Source organism: Montipora foliosa, chromosome 11, assembly GCF_036669935.1.
Source record: "Montipora foliosa isolate CH-2021 chromosome 11, ASM3666993v2, whole genome shotgun sequence".
NCBI classification, from domain to species: domain Eukaryota; kingdom Metazoa; phylum Cnidaria; class Anthozoa; order Scleractinia; family Acroporidae; genus Montipora; species Montipora foliosa.
The window spans coordinates 30,368,331-30,384,462 of record NC_090879.1 but is presented as its reverse complement, the minus strand read 5'-3'; the positions used below and the strand labels follow the sequence as shown (position 1 = coordinate 30,384,462).

General features: G+C 39.0%; 2 protein-coding genes and 1 pseudogene across 9 annotated transcripts in view; 1 reads left to right on the top strand and 2 right to left on the bottom strand.

Moving 5' to 3' along the window:
- The window catches only part of LOC137975043 (E3 ubiquitin-protein ligase TRIM71-like), a 3,861-nt pseudogene extending 919 nt beyond the window's left edge, over window positions 1-2,942 (bottom strand).
- A 686-nt stretch (window positions 2,943-3,628) lies between these two features.
- Window positions 3,629-16,132, top strand: part of LOC137974670 (metabotropic glutamate receptor 3-like) — a 33,203-nt gene continuing 20,699 nt past the window's right edge. For 3 of the 8 annotated variants that reach the window (XM_068821606.1, XM_068821599.1, XM_068821605.1), the window contains exon 1: window positions 9,601-10,194. The gene's annotated coding sequence lies outside the window, so the exon portion shown is untranslated. Of the gene's footprint in view, window positions 3,822-9,600; window positions 10,195-12,725; window positions 12,861-12,918; window positions 13,181-13,748; window positions 13,809-16,132 lie in introns of those variants that run through there. The other 5 variants (XM_068821603.1, XM_068821601.1, XM_068821604.1 and 2 more) reach the window with 5 other exon arrangements.
- Window positions 7,389-7,859, bottom strand: LOC137976881 (uncharacterized). The gene has a single exon (XM_068824213.1). The coding sequence runs from the start codon at window positions 7,857-7,859 to the stop codon at window positions 7,389-7,391; it is 471 nt and encodes a 156-aa protein (XP_068680314.1).

The following is a 16,132-nucleotide window of genomic DNA, read 5'->3' as shown; positions in this document are numbered from 1 at the left end:
TTAGGTTAACTAATGCCCCATCCACACCAAAGCAAAAACATGTTTAAAAAGCTGTTCAGTTAAACACGGTCTAAAAATAGTTTTTCTCGTAAAAGCGTCTTACTGACTTTTCTCTGTTACACTTCAGGTGAAAATTACAGAATGTGTTTGAGTATGTTTAAATCCTGTGCAAGAACCTGTTTTCCAGATTTCATTTACTGGTTTCAGATTTTTAAAACCTGGTTTCATTAAACATGTTTATTTGGTGTGAATGGGGTATAAGGCTAAAAAATAATGTCCAAAGTGTTTTTTCGACGAAGTGGAAAAGCAACTTTTTCTCATAAGAATTTGGTTGCATTCACAAAAGTAAATACAAAAAGTTGCCCTCATTAAAAATTTACACTTGCATGGACAAAAATTAGATCGAAGCTGCATGTGCGGGAAAATGCGTGAGCTACGTTAGATCCAAATAACGATCTGTTTTTTAAATTTTAAAAAAACCCAGCTCTGAACCAGAGTTAAACGTTTCAAGGTCATGAGCTTCTGGTGCAAGAGAATCAGATATATACGACAAAATTGATAAAGCCTATCCAAAACACAGTAAAGGTGTGTCCTAAAACGATTCTTCTTTGAGGATTTCGTATGAGTGAGCGAATACAGCGACAGTGAAAAGAAATCTACGATATTATCTGAACACGATGGTTGCCGTAATCAGAAACCACTAGCTTACCAACGCTAAGAACTGTTGTCGAAACTGGGACCTTGAACTCTCCTGCCCCTGTTCCACGTGTCCCAAACTTTGTCACAAACTCTCCGCTGAGTTTAAACACCTGCACTCGGTGATTCGATGAATCACAAACCAGCAGATGTCCCGCTCTGTCCACTGACAGGCAGCCAGGGAGATCGAACTCCCCGTCCCGCTTCCCCTGCTTTCCAAATTTATAAAGGAACTCTCCCTCTCTATTCAAAACTCTTATTGAGTGATCACCTCTGTCCGACACAATAAGATAGTTGTCGTGTTGGATACAGTGAACGGGATTGATGAAAGAACCTTTAGTGCCGATGGTACTCAAAAACCGACCATCTGGTGAAAAGATTTTTATTAATTTGCTACCACTATCAGCAACAATAATGTTGCCATCGCTGTCAATTGACAGGCCACGAGGAAACTGAAGCTGGTGATCCCGGCTTCCTCGTCCTCCAAACTGATTAAGATAATGACCCTGATCACTAAAAAGTTGAACTCGGTTGTTGCAGCAGTCTGCCACTATAATCTTATCATTATGAAAAGCTATTCCAGCAGGCGAGTCAAACTCTCCCTGTTGATTACCTTTTTTACCAAACGATCTTAAGTGAGTTCCATTACTGGCAAATATCTGTACTCTGTGGTTACCAACCTCACTCACTGCAATCTCATCTTTGTCATTCACTGCTACCCCCCAAGGGTAACAAAGCGTCCCAGCATCTGAACCTTGTTGTCCAAAGGATAACACGGGTCTGAACTCTCTGTGTTTGATTTAAACCTCAAAAGGGCTGCCACGAACATGTTCTCCATTGACTTCCACGGATGCCTGACATGTTCCGGTTTCTTTGGCAAAGTAGCTGAACTTGTAAGTGCCATCTTTCCTATCTTGGATTTGAGGCTTGATCGCACTGTCACGGCCTTCGCGATTTGTGATTTCGAATGTCACGCGGTCACGTTCTTGGTAACATTGTTCTTTTTGTGTGTTCCTTGTCGTTACAACAAATTCAGCTTCAAGTCCAACAGTTCCTTCGCTGATTCCGTTTCCCTTAGCGCTCGAGTCTTTCGAGCTCGTTTTGGTGACAAAAAAACAGCCAATTTCTTTAACGTTTATGTCATGAAACAAGCCTTCATTCCCTTCGAAGAAAAAAGTCGTCAAACTTTCGCCGTCACGAACAGCTGAATCTTCTTCTTCGCCCTCCTCCTGAATTATTTTGTCTAGAAATTCATTTGGTTCCATGATTTGAGCGCTTGTGTTTCGCTTTAAAATCAGTTCGGTTTTATCGATTGCTGTTTCGTGCGTTTTCACTTCTTCTTCGATCGCGTGCTTTTGCTCTCTTAAAAGAGCTAATGATTCTTTTACTTTGCTTTCCACCGCATCAAAGATTTCGTTCTGTTTCGCTTCTATTGCCGTTATTAACCTGGCAACAAACTGCTGCACATTGCTTTTCACTTTAACAGCTTCCTCTTGAATTGAAATGAAGTTTTCATCAATTGTTGCGATCCTTGTCATCTTTTTCAGCGCTCTTCGTTTCTTTGATTCAATTGCTGCCGTGATTCTCGATTTGCGCTCCTTTGCTGCGTTTTCCAAAAGAATCTTAGCGTGGCCTTCATGGTCTAGAAAAGTACAAACGCTGCAAATGGTTATTTTGCACACCTGGCAGAAAAACTCTAATTCTTTCTTCTCGTGACCTTCCTTTCCACAAAATTTTGGCTGCTTCAAAATGTTCTCAAAGTCTTCGACTCGAAAGTCTTTCAAAGCCAACGCGAAGTGTTCTTCAAAGATTTTTATCCGATTATGCAGAGGGAGGCAGTCATCACACCAGAACGAACAACAAGAGAAGCAGTAGACAGATTCTCTGCTTGTTTTCTCGCAATTTCCACACTTGATGCCACTCGTATTGCACTCTGAGATAGGCAAAGCATCCAACAAGCTGTTGATACGAAAATTCGTTGGAAAAGCGTTAAGATCACCGTTTCCGGGGATCTCGAAATTCCGCCTACACTCGGGGCATGAAATAGTGTCTCGAATTCCGCTAGTTTGTTGAATCCTTTGCAGGCAATGAAGGCAAAAACTGTGTAAGCAAGGAAGCTGCTTTGGATTAGCGAACCTGGTCATACATTCAGTACAACACAAGTGCTCATGAGTATTGTCTCGAAAGGTTTTGATATCCATGAATCTTATCCATGGAAAACGGGAAACATCTGCGAAGCAACCACGCCGACTCTGAAAAGGAATCTTTGTGATTTTGGTCGTTTTTTTATTTTTATTTTTAGAGTTGACCAATCAAAACGGCTCTGTTCAAGTGTTTTGATCGGGTTTGATATGACATTTTGGATTTTCCTACTGAGAATTGTAAGAGCTCAGTTACCGCGGCATTTCTTGAAAAAACTGCAGCAAGAGATTCATGAATACTTAGCAAAGACGCTACTCTGATTGTCTTTCGGCGGTGAAAATCCTGAATTTCCTTGCTTTTTACCGGATATCTTCAATTATCATATGCAAGGGAAAGGGTTTTGAAGTTTTCTTGAAGTGAAGTTCCGTCCCCACTTAGCGCATTCTGTTCTATTTTTCAAAGGGGACTCATTAAAAGCTATTTTTCTACTGTTATGTATTCCTTTCCTGCGCACTTCATTGAAAGACATATTGTAGGTATTGTTTTTCTTGCTCAGGATGCTAAGGTCAGGGTTTGCTACAGTGCATCTTTTAATTGACTCCCAAATATGTATATCTCCCCCCCACCCACCCCCCCCCCCCCCTCATCCCTCGCTTGTCCTTACTCGATGTCACAAAGGAGGCGAAGCCATCAATACTAAAAATAGGATCTCTTAATTAAGTGATGACGGAAATGTCATGCATCACAAGACGAACACGGTCGGATATAATTTGTGATTAAATACCGTGGCCGACAAAAACTTACCATTTCAATGTTATTCCTTTCATCACGGCACGACACTCTCAACAAGGCCAATGAAAGATCTAAATACGAAATCGAGAGGAAAATAAAGTCACGCGCAACGAAGGTCATCAAAGTATCCTCTCTTGCCTGCATATAGAGTTGGAACACAGTGCTCCAGTCTGCGAAAAAGCATGGGGCAGGTAAGAGGCTGGTTGATGAAGGGGGACAATGCGTTCAGAAAATAGGAAGTCGCAAAAAAGGCAATGAAATTGAATTCAACACACGACAAATCATGAAAATCGCTTAGGAAAAGATGCACGAAGCTTTTATAGGATATACATGGCCTGAATATGGTGCTGCAAAGGCTGTTGTTACATTATCATAAAACTAATCAAAACATTGGGAATGACAAAGCTTGATCCTTTAATTTTCAGTACGGTGGGGTGGGGGAAACCGTGGGGGGTAGGGAGGAACGTGGATTGAGCGCAATTCCCCCACCTCTCACTCCACTTGTTCTCATGTAAACTCGTTAGTTATTGTCAGGTGCTTGTTGTTGTCTATTACATTACACGTCTTGTTTGTTCACGTGGATGCCACTTTGTGTCAGACAGTGCTATCCTTTCCTTAGGGAAACTGAATAGCAAATATGCCGTTGAAAAGAAAATGTTGTCGGAATAGACCCTTCCACAGTTTTTGACCGCCATCTTGCCTGGGGGGCAAACACGGATAATTTTACAGTAAATGTATAGGGTTTTGGCCGGCTTTAAACCGCTGTTGCGCCGCTAAAAAGAGGCAGATTTCGAACTTCTGCCACTATACTTTTAATAGTTTTATTGCTATCATTAATTCGACAGAAAATAAGGCCATTAAGGAAGGTATGACGTTCGTAAATTCGAATAATAAATGTTCTCATGTTGCTTCTAATTTCGCGGCAATTTCATTTTTAGAAGGGTTTGTATGGAATAGTAAAAATTCGTTTATGGTCGTTGTAGCCTGAATCTGTTCTTTATATTTCATGAAAATAATCTTAGTATAAATGTCTTTTAAATGACAGTATCACTGTGGAAATCCCACTCTTTTTAGTGGCGCTACAGCGGTTCAAATTCGTCCAAAATCCCATACATTTACTGTAAATTTAGCCGTGTTTCAGCCCCCCAACCAAGATGACGTCAAAAACAGAAGAAGGGTCTATTACAGCAAAACATAACTGTCCTAGGCATTTGGAAGAGATTAAATCCATTTTCACAGGATGGAAAGCGAGCCTTGAGGACAGATTCATAGCAGCAAATTCACGACTTGCAAGTTAAATAACAACCGGATCGATATTTCTGAGACATCTCGGCTGATTTATAAATTAAACATCATCAGATTTACGCAATACTTGTATTGAATACAATTGAATTTCACATGCTCGTTTAAAGACATTGTATTCAATAGACTATACAAATTCAGTTACCTCTTTAATTAAGGAGGGTTGCTTTTGACTATATCCAAGAACTTGGAAAGGTCAGTACAGTATGTCATCACCTGTTGGTGTACAAATTCTGGTACTCGTTGAAGTTTGAAGGTGTATATACGGTTTGTAAAACAATGCGTATGACCTTGTACGCCATTGTATCAAAATCCCCTCTCTTAAGAAACTTAGGAGTCCCAAACGAAATTCTTGGATCCCTAGGTAATACGTTGATATTCACGGGAGCATGGAAGCCGAATTTAGCCTCACTGATATGTTGACCAAATGATCCAAAAAGTGTATGATCCACTTGTTTCTCTTCAAATAATAATGATATCACGTGACTGAAATGAAATACTGCATCTTGCATTTCTTCAATTACCTAATCAAGTAACTCGACACTGTGCAGCTGAATTTGGTAACAAAGACTAGACGCTCTTTGAGCGTAAACTGGGCTGCCTGTAGTACATGTTACACAAAAACAGAGGGCACTGACAGTTGGGTGGTATTAAAGGCGCTGAAACTGGATTTTCCCAGGAGTAATGCCAAAAATAAAAAAAATCAAAATAAAGATAAAAGCCTAGGAATCCAATAGGTACCCCTGATGGAAATTAGTTAAGTTCGAACATGATCAATCCACAAAAACCTTTTCCAGCCAAAAAATTTATTGAAATAACACACGCAACTAAATAAATTTCCTGAAATTTATCACCAGTGATCAAATCCTAAACTGACGAACGAAGAAGCATTTCTTTCGATAATGAAGCAAAAATGGACAACAAGCTTTCTTTCAAATAATTAAAAACGCAGTTAGTAAAATGTTAAGAAGAATTCGACGAAGAGGTAAATGCGACTAAATTTCTTGTTTGCGTTGCAATGTTACGTTTTTTTTAGGCTTGTTATGCAGATTTTTGACAGAGAATGTTACATTACAAAAAATGTTCCAGTGAAAGATCGTTTAAAAAAATCTTAAATTGTTTTTGAGCGTTCATTTGGACAAAAAGATACAGCTTTTCACGAGAAATAATATTTCAAATGAAGATCTTTATTATTATTATTATTATTATTATTATTATTATTATTAAAAAACAGCCCCACAGACAAATGTGTGAGTTTACAATAAGAATAATATTCTATACTACTATACAATTAAAATGGACTTAAACAAAGTTAAATAGGCATCTGTTAATAAAGCATCGCTTGAATCTCTCGGTTCTCACACGTGACAAAATAAAATCATGGCCCCGGCTTCTTAAAAAACGTGATCTTTGTGGAGGAAGAAGGTCATAGAGAGGATGAGCTGCATCGATTATGATGTTGTTCCATAACTGCCTATCTCTTAAAACGATGTAGCTGGTCATTGGGGTGTACTTGGAGGTATATGCATATCGCAGAGCACGCCTACAAAACTTATCAATCCGTGCAATGTATTTGCCCTGGTGGGCACAGGCCTATACTTCTAATGCATATAAAAATAATGACGTTATGAGGCTATCAAATAACACAGTCAACTCCGATAAGGAGTAGCCAAAGTACTTGCAGACCCTCAAAATGTAAAGTCTAGAATTGGCCTTGCCAAGCATATGCTCAAATTGAGTATCCCAGCTGCACGGGTCTTCATTAAATGTTACTCCTAACAATTTTAGCTCCTTCTTCCTAGCTATCCCATCAATATCACCTGGAGGAGTTTTCCTGATCTTCCCTCTTACTACCAATTGAAAGGTCTTCTTGAAATTTAACGTCACTTGTTGTCGTCAGCCCAGAGTTTGATGCTGCAAACTTCTCGATGTGATGGGTCAATCTGGCCTGGGCTTGACCTGATGGGTACATTAACTGTGATGTCATCAGCATATTTAATCAGTAGTGAACTTGAACTAACAGGCTTGATGTCGTTCACCATGATGGAAAATAGAATGGGATCAAGAACAGTCCCCTGTGGGACACCTTTGTTAATATTGAGGAACTCTGTTACAACACCATCCACCACGACTCTTTGTTGGCGGTCACACGGGAAGCTGATCACCCAGTTGATGATATATGGGTTAATGTCATAGGACTTTAGTTTGTCACACAAAACTCGATGGGAAACAGAATCAAAAGATTTACTAAAGTCAAATGATAGGACACGGACAAAATTTGCATCCTTGTCCAGCCAATCCAGCCAATAATGTTGACACTTGATTAGAGCCATAGATGTACTGCGGCCTTCCATATAAGCAAACTGGTCTGGGCCGATCTCATCCTTAAGCACAGGAGACCGTGCAGTTCTTGTTTGCAAACAAGCCGTTCAAAGATCCTCATTATGATATTAGTATTATGAGATTGTTCGCAGCTGATTACACTCCGTCAGAGGGGACTCTTTGGGAATGGGTGAAACATTTGCTAGTTTCCACAGTGTTGGAATAGCTTGATGAATTAATGAACTGTTGAAGATTGCCGTAATCACAGGTGCAAGATGATGGGAATAATCACGCCTGAACCAATATGGAAACTCATCCGGTCCAGATGCAGCTCTCTTCTGGTGTGTTAACAGTTTTCTAACGGCATTTTCATCCACAATTGGAATACGAGTTCCAACAGGCATTTCAAGAGGCTCAGGAGCTTCATAGGTGCAATCCGTATTAATGGACTGAAAATATGCGTTGATGACATCTGGAGATAATACTGAACTAACAAGTGTTCCCTGTGATTTTCTCCCCGTAATTCGGTTAGCAGTTTCCCTCCATCCTCTGGAACTTCTACTATGCTTCTCCCGCTCCTTGTTAACTGCATTCACCTGGTTCATGCGAATGAGAGTATTGATTTTATTGATTTTATTTGATTGTTGAATCACCTTAAACGGCGATCTTGAAACCGTTTCCCCCTCCCCCACCCCCTTTCAACTTGAAACAAGTTGACTCGATGTTGAATGAGTTCAAATTTTAAGTTTTTTTCAACAGGCATTCAACATTTCTTTTTTGTTCGCGAATGTTGAATGAAGTTGAAACCGTTTGCCCCCGTCTTTCAACATTAGGGAGCTTAAGCAACGACAACGGCAACGGCAACGGCAACGAGAACGTCATCTCAAAACATAAATTTGCGTTATTTTAATCGCTTCGTGACTATTTCAACGTTTTTAATATGACAAGGGTGTGGTAATTCCTCAAAGATGACACCAGTCGGAACGGCACTCCATTTTAGGAGAGAAAATGAAAATTTATCCTCAAGTGCTGACGTTCTTCATAAAACCAAAAACTTGGCTATTTCACGTTGTTGTTTTGCTGACGACGGCAACGAAATGGACAAAAGTGAAAAACGCACGTGCAGGGCGTGCGAAGCTATTGTTAACGTTTTTAACCACTAAATATGCAAATTCGTGACGTTCTCGTTGCCGTCGCCGTTGTCGTTGCTTAAGCTCCCTACTGTTGAGTATGCGCGTGCGCACTAATCAGTCTCTCAATGGCGTAGCCATGTCCGTATCCATAGTAACAATTCCATATCCATAGTAACAATCGCGACTGCAACCTAGGACCGAATACGAGGCCTCTCGTGAAGCTTTGTTGAATCAAATGTTGATGATGGGTTCAAACCATTTGCCCACTCCAGCAGTCAACATCGAGCAACATGCATAATTCAACAAAATGGGACGGAAGTTGCAGCAAATGTTTAAACCATTTGCCCGGGCCTCTCAAAATACCGTCCGAAAAGTAATAAAAGTACTTACATTCGCAATGAAAAAGTGCCGAGGGTGTGGTAAAAAAATACTGTTGCATTGCTGATTTGGGCTGCGTGAAAATGGTTAATTTAAGCATAGTTGTGGTAAGGCGATCTTTATAACAAGTGGAATAAATTCGTTTAGTACGTTTGAACAAAGAAAAGGAAATTTCTTGATTCTGTGTTTACTTGGAATGGAGGAATCTCGATTTGCTGGTCATTTCAGAAACCTCTTAATTAAACATCTTACACTTTTTCGCGTCTCAAAGAAAAAATTCTATTTTGTTGGGACGGTTCTCATTATCCGTGTAACTGAAGCGAGAGATGAGAAACCGGGATCGTTGTTTTCAGCAATTAGTTTTGGCTCATTCAACCGTAAAACAGCTTTCTTTAGATGAATTATTGAGATTTGCTCCTGAATTTGCATCTCAATGACGCTACCTTTTCCACTTTGGGGTTTTTTTTGTAAACGCTCAGATATTATAATTTAATTTCTTACTGGCTATACACCAGTTTGCCAGAACCAGCAAGCACACCAGCAGTAAAATATTTAATTTTCACTGCAACTCATTGACTCATTTCCTCAAGTGCCCGCTGTCTAATATAACCGTGACGAGAAATTTGCCACGAAATGAAAAGCGCCCAGATCGTTGGCCTTTATTCAGTTTGTAGAAAATGAACCGTGCGCGGGTTTCTTGCGGCGAGAAAATTAAGTTTGTTTAATGAGTGGTCGCGCGCCAAATGATAATAGCTGTTTACATAATGTTAGTTGAAACAAATGATGAAAATCCTTGCCTCTTTCCACCTGTCAGTCAAAGTCACCTGATGACTACAAAGCCTATTCAAAACAAGTCATTTCTACTCGACAGCGCCATATGGCCTACAAAGCTACAAACTCAGTCATACTCGTAACTCGTCCGCAAAGTCAGAAGTCTTAATTTTGAAGCTCGCTTCGAGTTGCTGTTTTCTGCGACGATAAATGGCAGGTGTTTAAATTAGTGGCACGTGGCTCTACAATTCTACCATTTCACTAGTAGTTCAGTCGGAAGAGACACCGCAGTGAACGTTTCTCAACCTTGAAGTATCGGTGTGGTTTGAGATCTGTGAAGACCAAAGTTGAGTTAATTTGGGCGGTTTTTACTTGCTTTGAAGATTTCGTGGTTAACGACAGAAGCGCTCAATTGGCTAAACCGCAACGTGCTTAAACATTCCTTCAAAACGTAAACAATATTTGAAAGAGACACGGAATAGGAACCCGCTTATCCATTGTGTGGGGTGACGCTTATCTTGTCTTACATGTATATATTTCCTGCAAACCGCGTGGAATAACTTGGCCAGCTCGGAGTTGACTGATAAATCGTTGGAATTTTCTACCCCATTTAATAACAACCATTAAAAAGATTGAACAGAGGAAAGAATGCTATAAGGTAAGTTCTTCGTCTTCAAGTTCGTCTGAGGTCATTAAAATTATCACATTATAACACGGAGTCATTGGCTTGAGACGGTGTGGCACGGCGAAAAGTCGTATATCTTTGACTCAAGGAAAATGGACCAAGATTACTTATTTTTAATGCTATAAAACCCAACACCCCGATCGCGTGAGGTGTGCTAAGGTCTCAAGGAAAGCGTAATTGTGTGAAATTATTATATATTGCGTGAACTATGAGGATTAAATGTTCGGCAGCTTTGGTAAAACGCACGCATCACTGATGATTTTCCTCACCTCTTTATCTGTTTGTTTTTGTATTAGTTTGAATTTATTCGTAAGCCGAGACCAACATTTTCGAGGACTTACAATTTATAAAATTGTTTTATCAGTTTCCTGAAAGGGAAAGGGCACCATGGTAACTTGTAAATGCAGATATTCCGTCTCAATCGATTCCTACATGCAAAGATCCATCCTTTAAGCTGCTCTTCCCCAAAGTTCAAATAAATTTATCATGTCTTTTCCTGTGATAGCCAGAGAGAAAAATAAAAATAGGATAAAATGAAGAAAGCTACGTTGGTGCCCGATCAATTTCCACATCTCGCAAATCATTGAGACAGATAACTTTTTTTAACTTCTGAATTCAAATTCAGAGCACACGTATAAAGTAACCACAAACTTCATGGTGCGTTCAGTCCTGCCAACAATACACTTTGTGAACTGTCATATTCATTTATGCCATGCGGTCGTTTCTCAACACGGTCTTTATAACTAAGATATCTGGATCTTCAGTTGGCAGGGGGGAAAATTTTCATCCCTTGACTCGCGGGGAGTTTTTTCAACTAATATGTCTCAGATTTAATTGCCTGAACAAGTTCATGAACTCTATTATAGTGATAGATTTCCATCCGGCTTCGGCTTTTGTATGTTATCGAACTAACTTACGGGCGACTTTTATGTCTTTACTGACCAGTGCTTCCTAAATCATGATAATGTAGACTCTGAACTTGCGTAACTCTAGTAAAGTCGACCTTCAACGAAAATCACTCGTGTCCTTTTTCAATGAAACAGAGAAAGATCTTAAATTGTCTTATCTTATCTCTGATGCTTTAGAAGTAGACATTTGGTAGGCGTGTTGGTCAACGATTTTCAATACTTGGTATCCTAATATTGGCGCTAATAACATGTTTTAACTGGTTTAATTAATATTTAAAAAATCTCACGAATAAAAAAAGACACTCCCGGCTACTCGAGATTTAAACTAGAAGTATTTTATTTTCTTTAAACTGGCACAAGGAATGCGTTTTTTGGCAATTTTCAGTTTCATTTACGGCTACATTTTTTCGGTTTAATGCTGATTCGTTTTAAAGTAATTTAACCTGTAAAAACTACATGCACCTCAGAGCAACTAAATTGATTACAAATCACGGCCAAAAAGAGAAATTTCTTAGGGGGGACAGAATAAGAGAAACTTAATGCAGTTTTTTGAAAAAAGGTTTAGTAGTTTGGTTGTTAACACCTATGGGCATTTTAAAATAACCTTCGAAAGGTTAGCAATTCTTATCCAGACCTTAACAAAGGAAACGTTCGGAGATCATTCTCGGGTTCGGTCGATCGTCTCAACAGAAGTTTCAAGATGGCTGCCGGACTCTTATCACGAGAATTAAAGTTTTAAAAGCAATTTTTAGGTTGCTCCTCGAGTGTAAACCGCAAAGTCATATATAAATTGCTACAAAAGTGTATTCAGTGTTGTCATCTTGGCAGCTTGCTCGGCAAATCAGTTTCAGCGATAAAAGAGCGTCGCAGTATTGGCTACAACCATAGGCAGCCCAAGCTCGCGTCACTACAGACAGCCGTTGAGAATTTAAACGCGTTATAAGACTTTGTTTGTATGGGAAATAAAATACAGTCGATTATGAAGCCTAAAAAGTGCTCAATTTAACGTTCATTCAATAAAATGAATCAAAATGACTCACCTCTGGTGTATTCTTGTGCCTTTTGGAGTTTATTTTACAGTTTCGGGAAGTCCGTCTTTTCAATGTTCCTCTTACAACATTGAAAACACTGAAAACACAGAATTCCCGAAACGGTGTAATAAGCTCCAGAAGGCACAAGAATACACCAGAGGTGAGTCATTTTGATTCATGTTATTGAATGAAAGTTAAATTGAGCATTTTTTAGGCTTTATAATCGACGGTATTTGATTTCCCATACAAAGTCTTAAATAACGCGTTTCTTATAACGGCTGTCTGTAGTGACGCGAGCTTGGGCTGCCTGTGCTCCAACTAATATGTGAGTTAACACTGTACCCGATATAAGCAATTCGTTGCACTCTTCGAGTGCTTGATAAAGAAAAAGTACTCGTTTCAATAAGTTATTTGGGAGAGGGGCGATATCGGAACGCCACGAAAAACAAAAAATTCGAAATTGTGTATAGAAAAAAAAGACACATGAAAATCCGCAGAATTGGCGTCGTTTTGACACAACCTCTCGATGATCTTTTGTTCATAGCCGACGGCGTAACAGCCACAATTACAATACAGCGGAAACCGAGTTGAAAATATAATAAGAAACTGTCAAACACTGAAAAACTTAAATTAAATAGAAACAGAACAACGCGAGAAAACGATATCCTGCTGACAGTAAACTTTTAGGAGAGCAAAGAAGGTAAGTGTCGTCTAGCTTTTCGTCTGTTTGGATTCTGGAAAAATGTGCACAACACAGTACTACTAGGGGCTATGCGCGCCAATGGTCGAAAGTTACGAATAGATTCAGTTATTCTGATTTCGTGTGTTGCCTAACGAATTTGAACGGCGTCTACACCGCGACGAATCAACTGCTTCGACATGAAATGAGAACTCAGCTGAGAACTTGGTTATGTAGTCTTCAGTTTGCGAATTCTAGATCGTTAACGAAGAAAAGGGGTTGTTACCACATTTACATTGAAGGAATTTCAGCTTCAGGCAAATGAGCAGCTGTAGACAGAAGTGAGTATGTCATCCATCTGAAGTAGTTCTTGCAATTTATAAACATAAAAGTACAAAAGTACGTATGGTTTAATTTGTGAAACATTCAATAATTCACTAGTGTATGTACTTTGTATATAACAAGAATGCCAGCAAACTATTTATTAAAACCGGGTCACTTTCCGAGATAGGATTAGCTTTAGGTTTACCGTCATGAAACCGATTGTATCCAGCATTTTCTTCTTTTTTGGCAGAAATTCTGGCCTAAAAGCTGAAGATGATTTGAATCAACAGTTCTGTGATAAAAATAGTTCCGAAAAATAGGTGTGAAACTTACTGTTCCAGCATGTACCCAAACGTTTAGGAAATTTTGTCTTATCTATTGATATCACAAATGGCTTTTTAAAAACGTTGTCTCCGGAAGCTTTAGTCAACTGGGACAACCGAAAAAACTCTGTCGAAAAATAAAACCTTTGGCAAAGCGGAAGACAATAATAAATTCTGCTTGTTTATGCCGCTGAAATTAGGGCAACCGCACATTAAATATATTTATGCTAATAACATGATTAAAAAGCTGTATCCGAAGTAAAATATTCAGCGCGAACTTGTTGCGAGGCAAGCAAACTCAAAGGGAGGGAATACTTGGTAGGTAAGTCATATTTTGGCATTATGTCCAGCTTAAGAGCGAACTTATTTTATGGGGTCAATTCAAATGCTTATGGTAACACGATTTTCATAACAGTTGTCACTAATCTTTGTTCTGGGTGTTAAATACGTCTTCTAATTTTCAAAAGTCACGCTTGGCCATTGACAGCTTTTAATCGACCTTTCGGAGTTATGGTTTTAAGGTTGCTTATGTTCGCGCGTTTAAAAAAGAATTTTTCGACTTTGTTTTGGTATCATCACAAGGAAAATGGAATAGAGTATTCAGTTAAAAGGCATTTAGACACATATTTACAGCATTTGAATGACTGTGATTCACTGGGGGTGTGAACAATGGGCGAGTAATAATAAATATCTATAAAGATATAAACGAGATGAGAAATAATCATAATTCAATCCAAATGCATTTTGTAGCTTTAATTTATGCGTTAGTTCGACACAATTCTCTTAAAGCTGATTTACCATGGCTTGTAGACTTAAGAGCTCACTCAGTGGTTCGCACAATGTAGAGACCGATTCTCTTTGCAAAATCACCTTGAAGCTCAAAATCAATAACTTTCATAGACTTTAGGCACTGCTAGAATCCTCGCAGAAAGTAGTCGACTTTAACCTAAACCATAGAGACTTGAATAATTCCTGACTAAAGCCTTAAGCCAACAACATGCCATCGAGCTAGCTAGACCGTAAAATTGATAATTGATGATAAAAAATCACGAGAGCAACGACATTTTCACTTCATCTCCAGATGTTCATTATTTAATACATGCACTACTATATTTCTCTGTTGTGTTATCTTTGGATTTCCAACTCTTTTCCAAATTCATTGAGGCTTTTGTTATACTTGCTTATGTCAATGTGTCACACTGCGTATTATGAGCGATATATATATTGGTTCTCTAAGTTGTTTATAGTATTTCTTAGATGCGTAAAGTTATTAAGAGGCCCTTCACCACCGCTTGGCCTACATCGCTTCGTTCAGCCGTCACTTGCGGGATAAAGTGGCTAGATTGTGAGAACCGGAAATTTCTTAACTTTGCGTGCGAAAACTGTAGTATTAGCGAAAGATGTTCAGATGTGTAACAAGCTAAAACGTCGGTGATTGTATTTTCAAAGTAAACGCAGAACTGAATGATGTCATTGAAATGTGAATGATTAACAGCACCTCCTGTGCTTCTTCAGCCGTATTTTAATTGTTGCGTATTGTTTCCCAGTTTTTCGAAGCCTTTACTTCGCTTTGAAACCAAAGTTATTTTTCACGGGACCTTTGAATTACCCATTGGACAACGCAATATTTAGGCACCCATGCAAATATCCGGTTTTTTGGGGGGACATATTAATTAACAAGTTTCAGGCTAGGGTATTTCGAGAACAGTATTTGATTTAGAACAAAAATATTATATTTTAATACCTTTTACAAAGCGAGTTTGAGAGCTGTAACTTGACTGAGGCTCTTGTGCATAAGTCTTTCAAGACTTCCAGAGAAAACAAGGTAAGAAAGAAATTTAGCGTTGTACCTTGACTATTGAGTAAACAAGAAGAGAGAAAAACGCTGTACTGCCCAGACAGATACATTGACCAATAATACTCTTCTCACTGTCTTGGAGGTAGAAGCCTACAACTCTTCAGAGTTGAATACTAAATCACACAAGTATTACGTTGTCTCAATGAAGGAATGCCATTATACACCTGTACTTGACTTGTAGAGCTTGAAGAGATCGAAGATTGAAATTGAAGAAATTCTTGCTCTGCCAATTGCTCTGCCATGGAAGGAGTCTAATCTCTCATCGAGTCGCTTCTGTTACATTCGTCTAGTCGAAATATTTATTACCGGAAAAATTCAAGGTATTAAGGAAAATAGAGACTTCTGGATAATGGGAAAGGCTTTGCATTTCCGGAAAATTATTTGGTCAAGTTCACGTGATATTTGTATCTAGAGCTCATGACAATGTCATGTTCCATTTTAACCACCATTCAATTTGGGGGGGGGGGGGGAGTGGGGTGAGAGTCTGCATTTCTTAACAGACTCAGAGAGTATTTTGGGGACGTTTAAGAAGTTTCTCGCTCTACTTAATGAATTTAGAACAACAAATTTGATGCGAAGTTAAATTTGTCCAGTCATAACATTTGCCATATATGCACGAAGTAATATTTGTGTCCTGATTTCTGAAGTCAATGCTTAAAAAAAGCTTAAATTCAACATTGCCTTTTACAAACCAAGATATAAGCTTATGGATCTACAAGTGGCCATTTTCGTCATCCGTTTCGTCAACTTTATGTTTCCTTGGCAGTCATGTATTGAATAGATTATTC